A 15,529-nucleotide genomic window follows, 5' to 3' on the forward strand; every position below is an offset into this window, starting at 1 on the left:
AATAGCTTTTATCTTTATGGAGGGAAGCGCTCTGATTAGGAAAATAGAACATTCTCAGAGAACTGTCCTACAGAAATGAATGACAGAAACCCAACCATTGATTTTTATTTGGTCGCGGTTAGTCTCACTTACCTGCCCTTGGGGTGCTCACATAGGGGCTGGTTGTGGCATGTGTTAGGTCTTCTAGAAATTTATGAAATCCCCAAGTTTCAGGATCTCTTCACCCCTGGAAGTCTCAGGCGGAAGATATTGTTGTCATGTTTTTTATTGTGATTTTACCTTTTTGTAGAGCTAAAACTTGTCATGGAAAGCATCCTTCATCGGACCGATATTACATTGGAGGGATTAGAATGGCTTTAGCGTCATGTAAGAAAATACTTGAGAACAACGCCGAAAATAATTCTCCCATAAATATTAGATTGACACAAACTCTAATATTCATCACTGACTGCTTGCTCCCGAAAGTCTGTGTTCAGTGCTTTGAACAGAGGAAGCTTTTGCCTTGGAAGTGTACTTTTCTGCCTATGAGTAAACGAATCCGAGTCTTGGTGGCTGGTTCTCAAAGCAAATCCCTGCTGTTCATGAAAGAAGGTCCCAACATCAATGGGGGTTGAAGTGTCAGCTCTTTTATCACTTACCAAGTTATAATTAATCCCACATGTTCAATGTGAGGGTGATATGTCCCCTCTCCATAGATGTCTTGATGAACTTAATTTTTTTCTCTTATAAAAAGCTCCATAGACTAGTTTCAATGTCCGTGTGTTTTTTCTTTTTTTCTTTTTTAACAGAGACGACACATTTGTGTTCTGAGTCTCAGATCAAACTCGTCGTTGCAAGTCTATGGATCTGTAAAGTATGGGGACAGCGATGGATGGATGGATGGCACCCTAGCTGCATCCTACCGTTGTCTTTCTTACTGAATGCTAGGAGAAGCCTGAGAAATCTTGCTTCAGTTGTATTTTTTTTATATAAAAAAATGACAAAACACTGATGGGAAAAACTGACATAAGGCTCACATTTGTGCATGTGAAGAGCAGGCAGCTCAGCTTTGTGGACAGACACACAAAGCCGCAGACAGAGCTGGCTACGCTGCCCCCGGTATTACAATCAACGCGAACGTAGCCTAAGAGAAATAAACGGACTTCTGAATGACTCCTTAATTTTAATTCCCGTATGTTGCTCTACAGCCAAGACATATCTTTATAATCGATCGCAACCTAGATCCCATGATTATTGCAATACAAATCCGCTAATTCTTCACTCTCTCATGTATAATTTATTTGCATGTTTAATATCACCCAAAAGTGTTAAAGAAACTTGTGAACTAACTCTAGCGGCCCCTTCTCCTTTTTTTTTCTTTTTTCTAATAGATATGGCTGCAAGCCCCGTGTAGTAATACTCTGTAATAAATTACGGTATCTATTATTCCTTATTTCTGTTAACAGGCTAATGGTTTTATTATAGTTCTCACATCTTAAATTGTGTTTTTATTCTGTATATCCTTACATGGAATTATTAGATTGAAATTGAAAAAAAAAAAAAGCGAAAGTTGCGGCATGTATAAATTTTTGCAAGACCACATTTTGGGAGAGAATAGTTTACCAAACTGGTTGTACGTTGGACTTCAGCTATTTCGGATAAAGGTGTGTGAGTGATTAATGCCATGTGAGCGGAAAATGGAGCCAAGAATCACATCTAATGATATATGGAGAGACTAATATACACTGCTGATATATTATCAGTATGAGCCTTGGCTTTTACATATGTGGCGCTGTGTATTTTTTTTGCAGATTTTGCACATGTTTTTACTAAGATTAGCCAGTACATGCATCGCGGATAGGACTTAACCTTAATAATGTTTATTTTATGTCTGGTATATTTGTATTATTTGAGCCTAGAACCTCATCTATATTACTAGAGTGTTTTATGGGGTTGAATAGGATCATAATTACTTTGATTATACCGGATATGTTGCCTTCCTTTATGCCTTGCCTGCTAGCTTGGATAGTCACCACAAAGTTTCAATTGTGCACCTGCTGTAAAAATATTAGTCCATGCTTAGATCAAAGTCTGTGTGTGCTTTCTTGCTACTTATAGGAGATATCTTACCTCTTTCGGTTACCGACAGCCACGTCAAGAATGGATTCTATTGATGAAAGCCATAACCACCCAGATGTACTCGGCAGGGGAAATATAGTATCACTTTAATGATATTCATACACATCAATGTCAGCATTCTGAAATGCTGTAGATAAGCCCCCGATGTATCCTGAAAGATGAGAAAAAGAGGTTAGATTATACTCACCTGGGCATCGCGGTCCGGGGCCTCCCATCTTCATACGTTGACGTCCTCTTCTTGTCTTCACGCTGCGACTCCGGTGCAGGCGTACTGATTTGCCCTGTTGAGGGCAGAGCAAAGTATTGCAGTGCACAGGCGCTGGTCCTCTCTGACCTTTCCCGGCGCCTGCGCACTGCAGTACTTTGCTCTGTCCTCAACAGGGTAGACAAAGTACACCTGCGCCAGAGCCGCACCGTGAAGACAAGAAGAGGACATCATCATAAGAAGATGGGAGGCCCCGGACCGCGATGCCAATCGGATTGGACTGCCCCCGGGTGAGTATAATCTAACCTCTTTTTCTCATCTTTCAGGTTACATCGGGGGCTTATCTACAGCATTACAGAATGCAGTAGATAAGCCCCTGATCCTCATGTGCTTAGCTCATCTTCGATTTTGGGGGTGACAGGTTCCCTTTAATTCTTTCTGCATGTGTGAAATATTTTAGCCACAAAGGTGCTGATTTTTGTTGGTATATTTCCATATATACTAAAGGTCCCCAAAACACACTAGATGGCTGTAGGATGAGCGACGCTTCGGCCTATCGATTGGCTGACAGCCGTTTCTACCGACTCTTCCATACTCCGAGACCACTCCTGGGTCCCCCATGAGAAAGGCATTGACCAACATGTTAGCCAATTGTCTTCTCCCAGAGATAAGCTATCAGCGTCTTCCCGACTAATATCTGGCTGGTGCCCCCATACGCATTAGTCATCAAAACCCATCAATATTTGTTGGTTAGTCGGACGTTAGTCTTATGTGTGGGGTGACTTCAGACTTCTTATTACCTCCTGAAAGACTCAATACTTAGAGCCAGATTCTTCGTGTTTGGAGACTAATTATAATAGAGGATCTCACCGAATGCCTAAAGTCTTCTGAAAACATTGCAATTGTACGATACTATAAATGCAGCCAGGGGCATTTTCAGATAATTATCACTGTGGTTAAAATTCAGCAAGGACCGATGTGAGACTTTCTTATTTAGCTTGTTTAACTGTAGATTTCTTCAAAACCACAAAAGCCAACAAAAGTCTAATTAAATAAGGATTTAACAATATAACCTAACACTTCTTAGTCTTAACCCTGGTTGTTTGCCTCAAGCCTACTGGAAATTGCTTCTGAACTGAATTTGGCTGTGGTCCTGTACTCTTCACTAATGTAGACATTATCTGCATGTTGGGCGTAATTATGACTATGTGAAGGTTTGCGTTGACCGCTGACCTCTGCTCTGTTTACTATTTGTCTTTTCGGAGCGCCCATTGGATTTCTTGCTCCATATTGCACCTATAATGAGTATGTGAGGGCAGCGCTGGAGTTTCTGGAAATCATTATAAGACAAATTGTGAGAGCCTCCTGATAAAACTGTATTGAGTTTCTTCCATTTATTTAGTTAGCTTGGAGATGTTCCCCTTCTCACTACTCTGTGTAACCTCTTGACCTTTAATTGAGGATTTTTTTCTCCTTTTTGGAACATTTGGTTTGCATCGTCAATTTGCTGTGTTGTGTGCTTAGGATGCTTGAGCAGTCTTATGTATAGAGGCTCACGGCCGTGTTAATAGGGTCACGGCTTGTCAAAGTGTTTTAAATGGCTTCTGAACAGACACAGACCATGAACGGGCTATCTAGTGTAGACCTTCTGCCGGCACTGCTTGATCGAGAAAATGGGAAATGCTTGAGCCAGTCTGATGCTAGAAATGAATTTTAGTGAGCTAAAAAAATATATTGTTGTCATCAATTAGTTTAATTTTTAAGAAATTAAAATCTAAAGTCACTGTTTAAGGATATCGTCAATCGTTATACGTGCAGATGACAGCTGGGGTCTCACACTTCTGCAGTGTCCCCATAGATAGTGCTGTGTGTGAAATTATGCTAAAGGCAATCTGTCGGCATGATTTCACCCCTAAAACCATTTATATTGGCATCTAGACCTTTCAAAGACAAGTCCAGCAATACTTGTACATGGTCAGTCTGTTCCTCCATTACTGATAACTCATCGTCTGAATTGATGTAAATTGCTGAGGAATATGTTGGCACTATAGAAATAAAAAAAAAATATTATTATATGCGAGTAGGGATGAAAGATTATGGTAGATCCTCAACCTCTGTCACTCCAGCTCTATTCCCCGCCCTATGCCGCCGCCTCCTGCTTTACTTACATTCTCTATGCTGTGCAGCTTGGCACAAAGAAATAATTAGTCAAGTAGTAGGAGGCTGTGCTGGGTAGAGAATAGAGCTGGAGTGACAGAGGCTTCAGATCTACCATAGTCCTTTAGCCTCATTTGCATATTAATTAAATCACTGATTTCTCAGTAATGAAGGAAGCAACTGGCCATGTAAAAATATTGCTGGACTTGTCTTTTTAAAGCGCTACATAAAATCCTGTTGACAGATTCTCTTCGAGAAGTTGCTGCTTTGTTTCTTGAGGAGAATACTTGTATAACCAGTGTACAATGCATTCCATTTCTACTGTCAAGTTTGTATGGAATACTTAGAGTGGTTGTATGGACATATGATATTAATTAAGATAGAACTTTAATATCATATTGGTGGGGTCTGACACCCAGAACTCAGAATTTTGCTGCTGTGTCCAGCTGTTTACAGTGTATGGTGGTCACTGTCTGGTTCTGGTATCAGCTGCTATTCACCACTGGTTACATATGGCCTCCACCCGAGCTACTAGTGTGTGATCGATGGGGGTGGCAATTGTCACACCCTCACCCATGTGATTTTGATGAACTATCATATGGACAGATCAAAAATATTTTATACCTTTAGAACCATTTAAGAAAGCCAAATAAAAGCACCCTATGCAGCTTCATGAATCCTAATGGATACTATAGTACATTAATGCAGGCAACATTTTGTGGGTTCCCCATGTGGTTTTCAGATTATGCAGTATGCTTAAAGGGAATCTGTCACCAGGTTTTTGCTACCTCACCTAAGAGCAGCATAATGTAAAGACCAACAATGAATCACTTCGTGTATTGGGTGCAGCATCTGTGATCAGAGTTTTTAGATGTAGCAGAGCTAAGGAAGCTGCCCCCGCCCACATCATAGCTTTCTGTTTCCATTGTGAATTGTCAGTAAGCTGCTAATCAGAGGAAAGGGACGTGGTTGGAGCAGGGCTTGAATGCATTGTGGTCCAGGCAGGGATAATCTTCTGGTGATAAAACCTTCATTGTGTGTAAACAACACACAACCCAATTAGTGGCATATCGCTGAATTCTGTGTTTCAGCCCCTACATTATGCTGTTTTCAGATTACATAGCAAAATCTGTTGACCATATTCCCTTTAAAAATAAAATGGCACAGCCTTTATATATAGATAAAACAAAGCCTTGTTTTATGTTTTTGTGAGCAATGATTTTTTCTTAGCCATTGCTTTTCTCTCATTTTCAGCAGAACGTTCATTCCTATTTGTATACTTCTATAAATGTATTCTCTATATTTGCTTAAAAAAGCTGATTGTATTGTAGAAATAAAAAAGAACACAGAATTTTTCTTTAAGATTTCTTCATAATACATTTTTACTTCTCTGATTATTTTTTTTTATTTATTTATATGTACACATATTCCTTAGGGTTTTTTTTTTTTAAAAAAAACAACTTAAATTTTTTTTTTGTTTGGTGTTATCCAGTGTGACTTTCTTGCCATTTTTGTATGGTTTTTGTGACATTTTTAGTTTTATATGTATTTTTATACTTCCTTTTTTATCTTTAAAGGATGATCATGAGAGCTGTGGTTCAAGCTCTACTAGTCGAAGCAACACTGAGAGTTCTAAATCTACAATAAAGCCGAGAAAGATCCAACAAACGGCCCCCACGGATCCTGATCTGCCTCCAGGTGATTACTTTACATCTTGTTGTAACCTCACACATATTGGTGACATTTTACATTTTTAACAAGTAACGATTAGTCATTAAATCAAGTAATTGGGAGAATCACATTTTGTCACCTTATATTAGGAATTTGCTAAAAAATTAATACTAGTCAATAGTATTTTAAAACAGATTTGCAGGATGTCAGTGGTCTGTGGCTGCAGGATCTGAGCTCTATGAACCTTTTTTACTAGTAGCGACATCCCTACATGTGAAAGGGTATTGACATCATGGCAGCCTTCTAGAAGAGTCCCCAATGAAGTCTTAAGGTAGTAGTAGATTTGTAGTGCTCCGTTCTGGCGGGCCACCGTCTACTTACGCGACTGTCAGACCTCGGCCCTGAGAATCTTTTTGCTGAACTCTTGTAGCCAACTTATTACTACAAAGATATTAATGTTATGGGATTTGTCCATATTCATGCAATCATCTGGAGATCACAGGTTCATAATGTATACGACACTACTTATATACTTAATATAGGTAGTTCAATTAACAGATCAACTGTAGTTTATTCCCCCAAAAAATCAATGAAGGGAAGAATACAGTAATACCTGTATAGAAAGACACATGTGTGCAGGTGCAAGCTAAGAGAGCCGCTCTATAGGTAACTAACGAATTAAAGCTGCACTCTGAACCAAATTAAAGCTGCACTCTAAAACGCTATAGTGTGTAAACATTGAATATAGGAAATTGGAACCGCATTACCGCTGTAGAATTTAAGTAAAATGAAGGTACTAAGCCTGTAAAATGTCCACACATAGGTAAATTTGCTTCCATTGCTTATTGGTTGTATAATGTACTTGGCTCTCAAAATTGAAAAGAATACATCTTTATCAGGCAATCTCAAAAAAACTTGTTTGTAATGTTTCGGCCCTACAACATTTGCCTATTTCAAACCATCATTTATCATCCTGTATTTGTCCAGAAGTAATCTGATTCACTTTGTAGTATACAAAAGGTTGGGGGTTGTATGATAGAATTATTGAGCTATCTGACCCCAAATAATTAGGAAACAAAGGTTTTGTAAGATAATCATCAAGTAATTAGTGAGTCACCTTCAGTGGTTTTTAGTCTCAATCATAAAAAAGAAAATTAGAAATGCATCAGGAAAATAAAGGAAAATGAAAAACAAAATGTGTGAAGAAAGATTTATGGTCTGTATAATGAGGATCAATAATGGGACTGTGAGCACATCACATAAAGCAGATCCCGCCATTCACAGTGCCGCTACATGGAAGCCTGTCTACCTTTTGCATTCAGGTGCGTTTGTATTTGTATTTCAATTCAGCATATCAACATTGAGTTCAAAATTCTTTGGTTGTAACTATTCGTGAAAGATACTGAATTTTATGGAACTCTATTATATAGACTGAAAATCTTTCTTCCCTCTTTCTTTTCACATTGTTTTCTTCTTATTTAATTATTTATATCTGGGTTTTTTCTGATGTATTTCTGGTTTTCTTTTTGTGATTGAGAAGCTAAACCACTGAAGGGGACTCTCACTATCTTACAAAACCTTTGTTTCCAAGTTATTTTGGGTTATATATTTCAATAAATCTATTATATAACTTCTCTGGGTTGCAGACATCGTCTCATGCTACTGTACCTCTAGGGGTGAAAGCAATGACAAAATGCAAAAGTGATCAAAACAGCCAAAAAGGATGAGAACGGAGAAATGATCTCTCTCTCTCTCTCTCTCTCTCTCTCTCTCTCTCTCTCTCTCTCTCTCTCTCTCCATACACTGCTTAAAAAAATAAAGGGAAAGCTCAAATAACACATTCTAGATCTGAATGAATGAAATATTCTCATTGAATACTTTGTTCTGTACAAAGTTGAATGTGCTGACAACAAATTCACACAAAAATCATCAATGGAAATCAAATTTATTAACCAATTAGATGGTGGCCCGATTCTAACGCATCGAGTATTCTACAATATGTATGCTTAGTGTTGAAAACACAAAAAAGCACAGTAAAACCAAAAACACTCTGTTGCAAAAAAAAAAAAGTATGCTTAGTGTATAGCACAGCCCACGTAGTATATTGCACAGCCACGCAGTACATTGCGCAGCCCACGCAGTACATTGTGCAGCCCACGTAGTATATTGCGCAGCCCACGTAGTATATTGCGCAGCCCACGTTGTATATTGCGGAGCCCACATTGTATATTGCGCAGCCCACGTTGTATATTGCGCAGTCCACGTAGTATATTGCGCAGCCCACGTTGTTAATTGCGCAGCCCACGTTGCATATTGCGCAGCCCACGTTGCATATTGCGCAGCCCACGTTGCATATTGCGCAGCCCACGTTGTATATTGCGCAGCCCACGTTGCATATTGTGCAGCCCACGTTGTATATTGCGCAGCCCATGTTGTATATTGTGCAGCCCACGTTGTATATTGCGCAGCCCACGTTGTTAATTTGCGCAGCCCACGTAGTATATTGCGCAGCCCACGTTGTATATTGCGCAGGCCACGTTGTATAGTCACGTAGTATATTGCTCAGCCACGTAGTATATTGCCCAGCCCATGTAGTATATTGCCCAGCCACGTAGTATATAGCACAGCACATGTAGTATATTGCCCAGCCACGTAGTATATTGTGCAGGCCACATAGTATATTGCGCAGCCCACGTTGTATATTGCGCAGCCCACGTTGTATAGTCACGTAGTATATTGCCCAGCCACGTACTATATAGCACAGCCCATGTAGTGTATTGCCCAGCCACGTAGTATATAGCACAGCCCATGTAGTATATTGCCCAGCCCATGTAGTATATTGCCCAGCCCATGTAGTATATTGCCCAGCCACGTAGTATATAGCACAGCCCATGTAGAAGATTGCCCAGCCCACGTAGTATATAGCAATGTGGGCATCATATCCCTGTTAAAAAAAAAAAAGTAATAAAATAAAAAATAGTTATATACTCACCTTCCGGAGCCCCCGGATTCAAGCGAAGCCTGTACCGATGCTCCTCGCGCGCTCCGGTCCCAAGAGTGCATTGTGGTCTCGCGAGATGATGACGTAGCGGTCTCGCGAGACCGCTACGTCATCATCTCGTGAGATCGCAGCATGGAGCGGTCACCGGAGCGTCGCAAGCGGGAAAGGCCGGTTCTGGATCTGAGGGGCCGACGGACGGTGAGTATATAACGATTTTTTTAAATTTTTTTTTATTTTTAACATTAGATCGTTTTACTATTCATTCTGCATAGGCTGCATGAATAGTAAAAAGTTGGTCACACAGGGTTAATAGCAGTGGTAACGGAGTGCATTACACCGCGGCATAACGCGGTCCGCTACCGCTGCCATTAACCCTGTGTGAGGGCAGACTGGAGGGGAGTACGGAGCGGGCGCTGACTGCGGGGAGGAAGGAGCGGCCATTTTTCCGCCGGACTGTGGCCGTCGCTGATTGGTCGTGGCTGTTTTGCCACGACCAATCAGCGACTTGGATTTCATGACAGACAGAGGCCACGACCAATGAATATCCGTGACAGACAGACAGAAGGACAGACAGATGGAAGTGACCCTTAGACAATTATATATATATAGATGGAGGCCAGGATTTGGAGCGATACTCAAAATCAAAGTGGAAAATGAAATTACAGGCTGGTCCAACTTCAGTGGCAATGCCTCTAAACAAGGAAATGATGCTCAGTAGTGTGTGTGGCCTCCACATACCTATATGACCTCCATACAATGCCTGGGCATGCTCCTGATGAGGCAGCAGATGGTCTTCTGAGGGATCTCCTCCTAGACCTACTCCAACTCCTGGACAGTCTGTGGTGCAACGTGATGTTGGTGGATGGAGCGAGACATATTGTCCCAGATGTGTACTATCAGATTCAGGTCTGGGGAACGGGCGGGCCAGTCCATAGCTTCAATGCCTTCATCTTGTAGGAACTGCTGACACACTCCAGCCACATGAGGTCTGGAATTGTCCTGCATTAGGAGGAACCCAGGGCCAACCGCACCAGCATATCGTCTCACAAGGGGTCTGAGGATCTCATCTCAGTTCCTAATGGCAGTCAGGCTACCTCTGGTGAGCACATGGAGGGCTGTGCGGCCCTCCAAAGAAATGCCACCCCACACCATTACTGACCCATTGCCAAACTGGTCATGCTGAAGGATGTTGCAGGCAGCAGATCGCTCTCCACGGCGTCTCCAGACTCTGTCACGTCTGTCAGATATGCTCAGTGTGAACCTGCTTTCATCTGTGAAGAGCACAGGGTGCCAGTGGCAAATTTGCCAATCCTGGTGTTCTGTGGCAAATGGCAAGCTTCCTGCACAGTGTTGGGCTGTGAGCACAACTCCCATCTGTGGACGTCGGGCACTCAGATCATCCTCATGGACTTGGTTTCTAACCATTTGTGCAGACACATGCACATTTGTGGCCTGCTGGAGGTCATTTTGCAGGGCTCTGGCACTGCTCCTCCTGTTCCTCCTTGCACAAAGGCTGATGTAGCGGTCCTACTGCCCCCTCCACGTCTCCTGGTGTACTTGCCTGTCTCCTGGTAGTGCCTCCAGCCTCTGGACACTACTCTGACAGACACAGCAAACCTTCTTGCCACAGCTCGCATTGATGTGCCATCCTGGAAAAGCTGCTCTACCTGAGCCACTTGTGTGGGTTGTAGAGTCCGTCTCATGCTACCACGAGTGTGAAAGCACAACGAACATTCAAAAGTGACCAAAACATCAGCCAGAAAGCATTGGTACTGAAATGTGGTCTGTGGTCCCCACGTGCAGAACCACTCCTTTATTGAGGGTGTCTTGATAATTGCCAATAATTTCCATCTGTTGTCTATTTCATTTGCACAACAGCATGTGAAATTGATTGTCAATCAGTGTTGCTTCCTAAGTTTGATTTCACAGAAGTTTGATTTACTTTGAGTTATATTCTGTTGTTTAAGTGTTCCCTTTATTTTTTGAGCAGTGTATATACCGTATTTTTTGGATTATAAGATGCACTTTTTTCCCCCTCAAATTTGGGGGGAAAATTGGGGTGCGTCTTATAATGCGGATATGCCTTACTGGTACTGTTGCTGCAGGCCGCAGGCTGGGATGAGGGGGTGCCGGCAGTGCTGCGGGGTGTCCTGTGCCGCTGCAGGTTTCTCTGGTGCTGCGGGGGGCTCTGCTGACACTTTGTGAAAGGCCAGAGCCCCCTGCAGTTCCATTGCCTCCTGTGCGGTGGACTCAACGCTGAGATCTCATCTCCCGAGATCTCCATCTGCGCATGCGCCGCCCCCCGGCGGCCATTTTCCCGGAGTCCACCGCACAGGAAACCATGGAACTGTCGGGGGCTCTGGCCTTTCACAAAATGTCGGCAGCGCTGGACACCCCAGCAGCAGCGCCAGACATCTTAACACCCCCTCATCCCAACCTGCGGCCTGCTGCATCACCCCACTCCTGCCTCCTCCAGCAGTGACTGGAGACCCCAGTGTCTGGGACCCCGCTTCACCGCAGCCACCACCCCCGGTAAGCAATAAGACGCATGGATTATAAGAAGCACCACCATTTTATTAAAAAAGAATTTTTTCCTATTTTTCTCCTCAAATTTTGGGGTACATCTTATAATGTTAAAAATACGGTATGTGTGGATATATATATATATATATATATATATATATATATATATATATATATATATATATATAGATAGATAGATAGATATAGAAATACTAGATGGTGGCCTGATTCTAATGTATCAGGTATTCTAGAATATGAATGTAGTTTATTTATGAAGATTTAAGAATAATGCAATGAATACACAGGATTTGGGAGGCCGGGGGACATCAATCAGTGAAGCGTGGTTCAAATCCCGCGCCAATTCACGTCCGGACTGCACTTGTCGCTGATTGGTCACTCCCGGCCAGGCGCTACCAATCAGTGTAGCCAGGGCTGGCTCCAGGTTTTTGAGGGCCGCTAGCGAAAGAGTCTCGTATAACACAGCCCACCTAGTATATAGCACAGCCCACGCAGTATATAACACAGCCCACATAGTATATAACACAGCCACGTAGTATATAGCAGTGTGGGCACCATATCCCTGTTAAAAAAAAAAAAAAAAAAGAATTAAAATAAAAAATAGTTATATAGTCACCTTCCGGCGACCCCCGAATCCAGCCCAGGCCTTTAGCGATAGTCCCGCCTGGTCCGTTCCCAGTGATGCTTTGCGGCAATAACCCGTGATGCTGTAGCGGTCTCGCGAGACCGCTACGTCATTTGTGGTTATTACCGCAAAGCATTACTGGGACCGGAGCGTCGCGAGGAGCTGGAAAAGCTGCCGGGGACGCCGGAAGGTGAGAATATCACGATTTTTTTTTTAATTATTATTTTTAACATTATATCTTTTTACTATTGATGCTGCATAGGCAGCATCAATAGTACAAAGTGAAGTGGTGTTTAAATCCTGCCCCAATATCGCTGATTGGTCGCGGCCGGCCGGGCGCGACCAATCAGCGACGCGGGATTTCCGTTACAGACAAACAGATGGAAATGGACCTTAGACGATTATGTACTGTATAATCTCCATGAAAATGTCATTATTTTATTTTATGTCACAGAGAGATTGAAATAGGCCCATTTTGTAGGGCCGAAACATATCAAAACAATATTTTTTTGGGTGGGTTTGCCTTATAAATAAAGAAATATATTATTTTCAATTTTGAGTGCCGAGTATTTTATACATTATGATTGATATGGAGTAGAACCCTTAATAGAGCATCTTTTTTGAGTGCCGTATAACCATTACCATCGGTTGTATAGTTTAGTTGCGAGTTACCCTTAAAAATAGGATACAAATATTTTGGTTGTTTTTTTAAATGTATTTATCTGCCCATATGTTTGCTGTGGACAGGTATCTTGTTAGGTTGGGGTCTCAGCAGAGGGGGTACGCCTTGTCGCTTGCTGTTGGGTACGATCATGTTTTAACTTATTTTCTGCTGCAGTAATAAAATTCCAATTTCATATATTCAGTGTTTTACATACTATACCTGATCATTGATCTCATCTGTGCAAACATCCCAGCATTTTATGCTTAGTTCATAAAATACGGTACGGTAAGTGATTGATAAATGTTCGGTACCCATGTTAAAAAAACAAACAAAGCAAAAATAACTGAAAAATATACAGAAATAATCTGAATAATACATAAACTGGCCAAAATGGAGCATTTTGAGCAAACCAGACTGGATGTTTGCTAAAATAGCACTCGTATTTGGGCTGATATTTAGTTATTATTATTATTATTATTATTTATTTATATAGCACCATTAATTCCACGGTGCTGTACATGAGAAAAGGGGTTACATACAAGGTTATAGATAATGTTTACAATGCACAAATTTACAATGACAGACTGGTGCAGAGGGGAGAGGACCCTGCTCTTGCAGACTTACTTTCTACATTCTAGTTTTCAGCCAAAACAAATAAATGCATATAATCGTGGAAAAGACCTCTAATAAAACACTGGGGGATTGGTAAATGGGGAATGTTAGATTTTAGAAATATATGTGTGTGTGTTTGTGTGTTTTTATGGATGCTCCTTTTATCAGATGTATCTACTCGTCATGTCCATAGTGTACTAATATTTCTTTGGCTTGCTAAATGGTTTTCTTACTAACTGAAAATGATGACTTAAGAAGCAACAACTTAATTTTCATCTTGCTCCTGTTATCCTCTTTCTACAACCCCTTTTAGACGAAGGAAGGGCAAAAGGGCAGACATGGTTAGTCCAGAGGTCAGGGCTTGGTGGAAAACAGAAAGTGGGCTGTCTCCTTGTTGCCTGCGCTCACATGGGGCCTCCTGCATTCCATCATGCCTCCCGTCACACAGGAGAGGTTCCTCCGAGCCGGTACCCTCACTTGGTGTTTATTATGCTTTAACACTGTCATAGCAACTTGATGATGGAATAATAAAGATATGGGTGAAAAATTGGTCTTTTGGGATTTTCAAACCTTTTTTTTTCTTCTTCTCATGTGATTTATTGTAGACTCTAACTGAACGATATTATCTAACCAGCTCGTGTTTGCAAAAGCAACATTTATTATGTGAATTGCGTCAACTGAGCAGGCAATAAAAGTCATTGCAATATTCATTTAAGTCAACATATTGTTTTATGAGATGGATGACTATACTTCACTTGACTGCCTGAGTACTATAAGTTCAGTATTATATACGCACTTATGTTTTTCCCAGGTAGAATACGTCTGATTCAAAGTGAAGGAAGTACTAATAAAGAGTTAATCTAATTTAAAGAAATTTGTCCCTTTTGATTACTACTTTTAAGGGTAACCTATCAATAGGGTTTAGCCCTCGAATGTAATAGGAGTGCTTTACTAGGCCCCTAATAATGTATTTAGTCTCCAATATTTCACCTGAGCTTCAGTAAAGTGTGTGTTTAAAAAGATGTTTTATCCTGATGCTTGTGTAGCCAAACTAATACGGGAGTGCCATCATTAATCTCTGCATGTATCAAGCGCACAGCAACGGGATTGACGACGAACCATCTTTTGCAGGAAGAACAGGGAAGAGAAGAAATCCCTTCTTTGCTGTTTGCACACGCTCACAGGCACTTGTCATAACATTTAAAAAGAAACTGTTGAATTAATTTTTTTATTTCATCTGTTCTATTGATTTATAGAAACACTGTATTATATCTTATCCGAGAGCTCCACTCCTCGACTGATCTTTCACTGTCAATTCATGTGTAAAATTTGTATTGTGTAAAGACTGATTTTCCCATTACTGACATTGGACATGACAGTTGGTGCTTTTAAAATTCTATGGAGAGGGAGGAGCTAGAGGCGGAGACAGACATTCTGCAGCAAGTTCTCCTGAAATGGCGGTTACAGTTCTCCATAGATCTTAATGAGCACCAAAGGTCATCCATCTCCGTAGTGGGAAAATGTGTATTCACTGAAAGCAAAATATATCCTTAAAATTTTGAGAAAGTCAGTTCAGGAGGAACATAAAGCAGATTTCTTTGATAAAATGTGACACAGGTTTTTTATTTCCACTTGTACTATTTGTGACTCAGCAGCGATCCCGCTAGCGATCTCGCTATGTGAGACGGGGCCTTTAGTGACAAGAATAGAATATTTGTACAAGTGTCTCAGCAGGAGGTGATGTTTTGTAGCACATCTGTTCCGTGTGTACCTGTTTATTTCTGTTTAGTAATTGCCTAATACTTTCCGTATACAGTTAAATAATTCCCCCGTATCCCGCACCTTTCCTCTAGTCGTCCACTATGGTTGGTTCTGGCTGCTGCCTTGTAATACACCGTGTGAATAGGGTTCAGTTATGACTCATATTTTCCCATT

General features: G+C 41.3%; 1 protein-coding gene across 8 annotated transcripts in view; it reads left to right on the top strand.

The window, feature by feature from the left end:
- The window catches only part of VPS13B (vacuolar protein sorting 13 homolog B), a 1,111,190-nt gene that overhangs the window by 78,461 nt on the left and 1,017,200 nt on the right, over nucleotides 1-15,529 (top strand). For all 8 annotated transcript variants that reach the window (XM_077270879.1, XM_077270877.1, XM_077270878.1 and 5 more), the window contains exon 4: nucleotides 6,058-6,178. In XM_077270879.1, coding sequence (XP_077126994.1) covers nucleotides 6,058-6,178 — 121 coding nt within the window. The remainder of the gene's footprint in view (nucleotides 1-6,057; nucleotides 6,179-15,529) is intronic.

This window comes from Ranitomeya variabilis, chromosome 6, assembly GCF_051348905.1.
Source record: "Ranitomeya variabilis isolate aRanVar5 chromosome 6, aRanVar5.hap1, whole genome shotgun sequence".
Lineage (NCBI taxonomy): Eukaryota > Metazoa > Chordata > Amphibia > Anura > Dendrobatidae > Ranitomeya > Ranitomeya variabilis.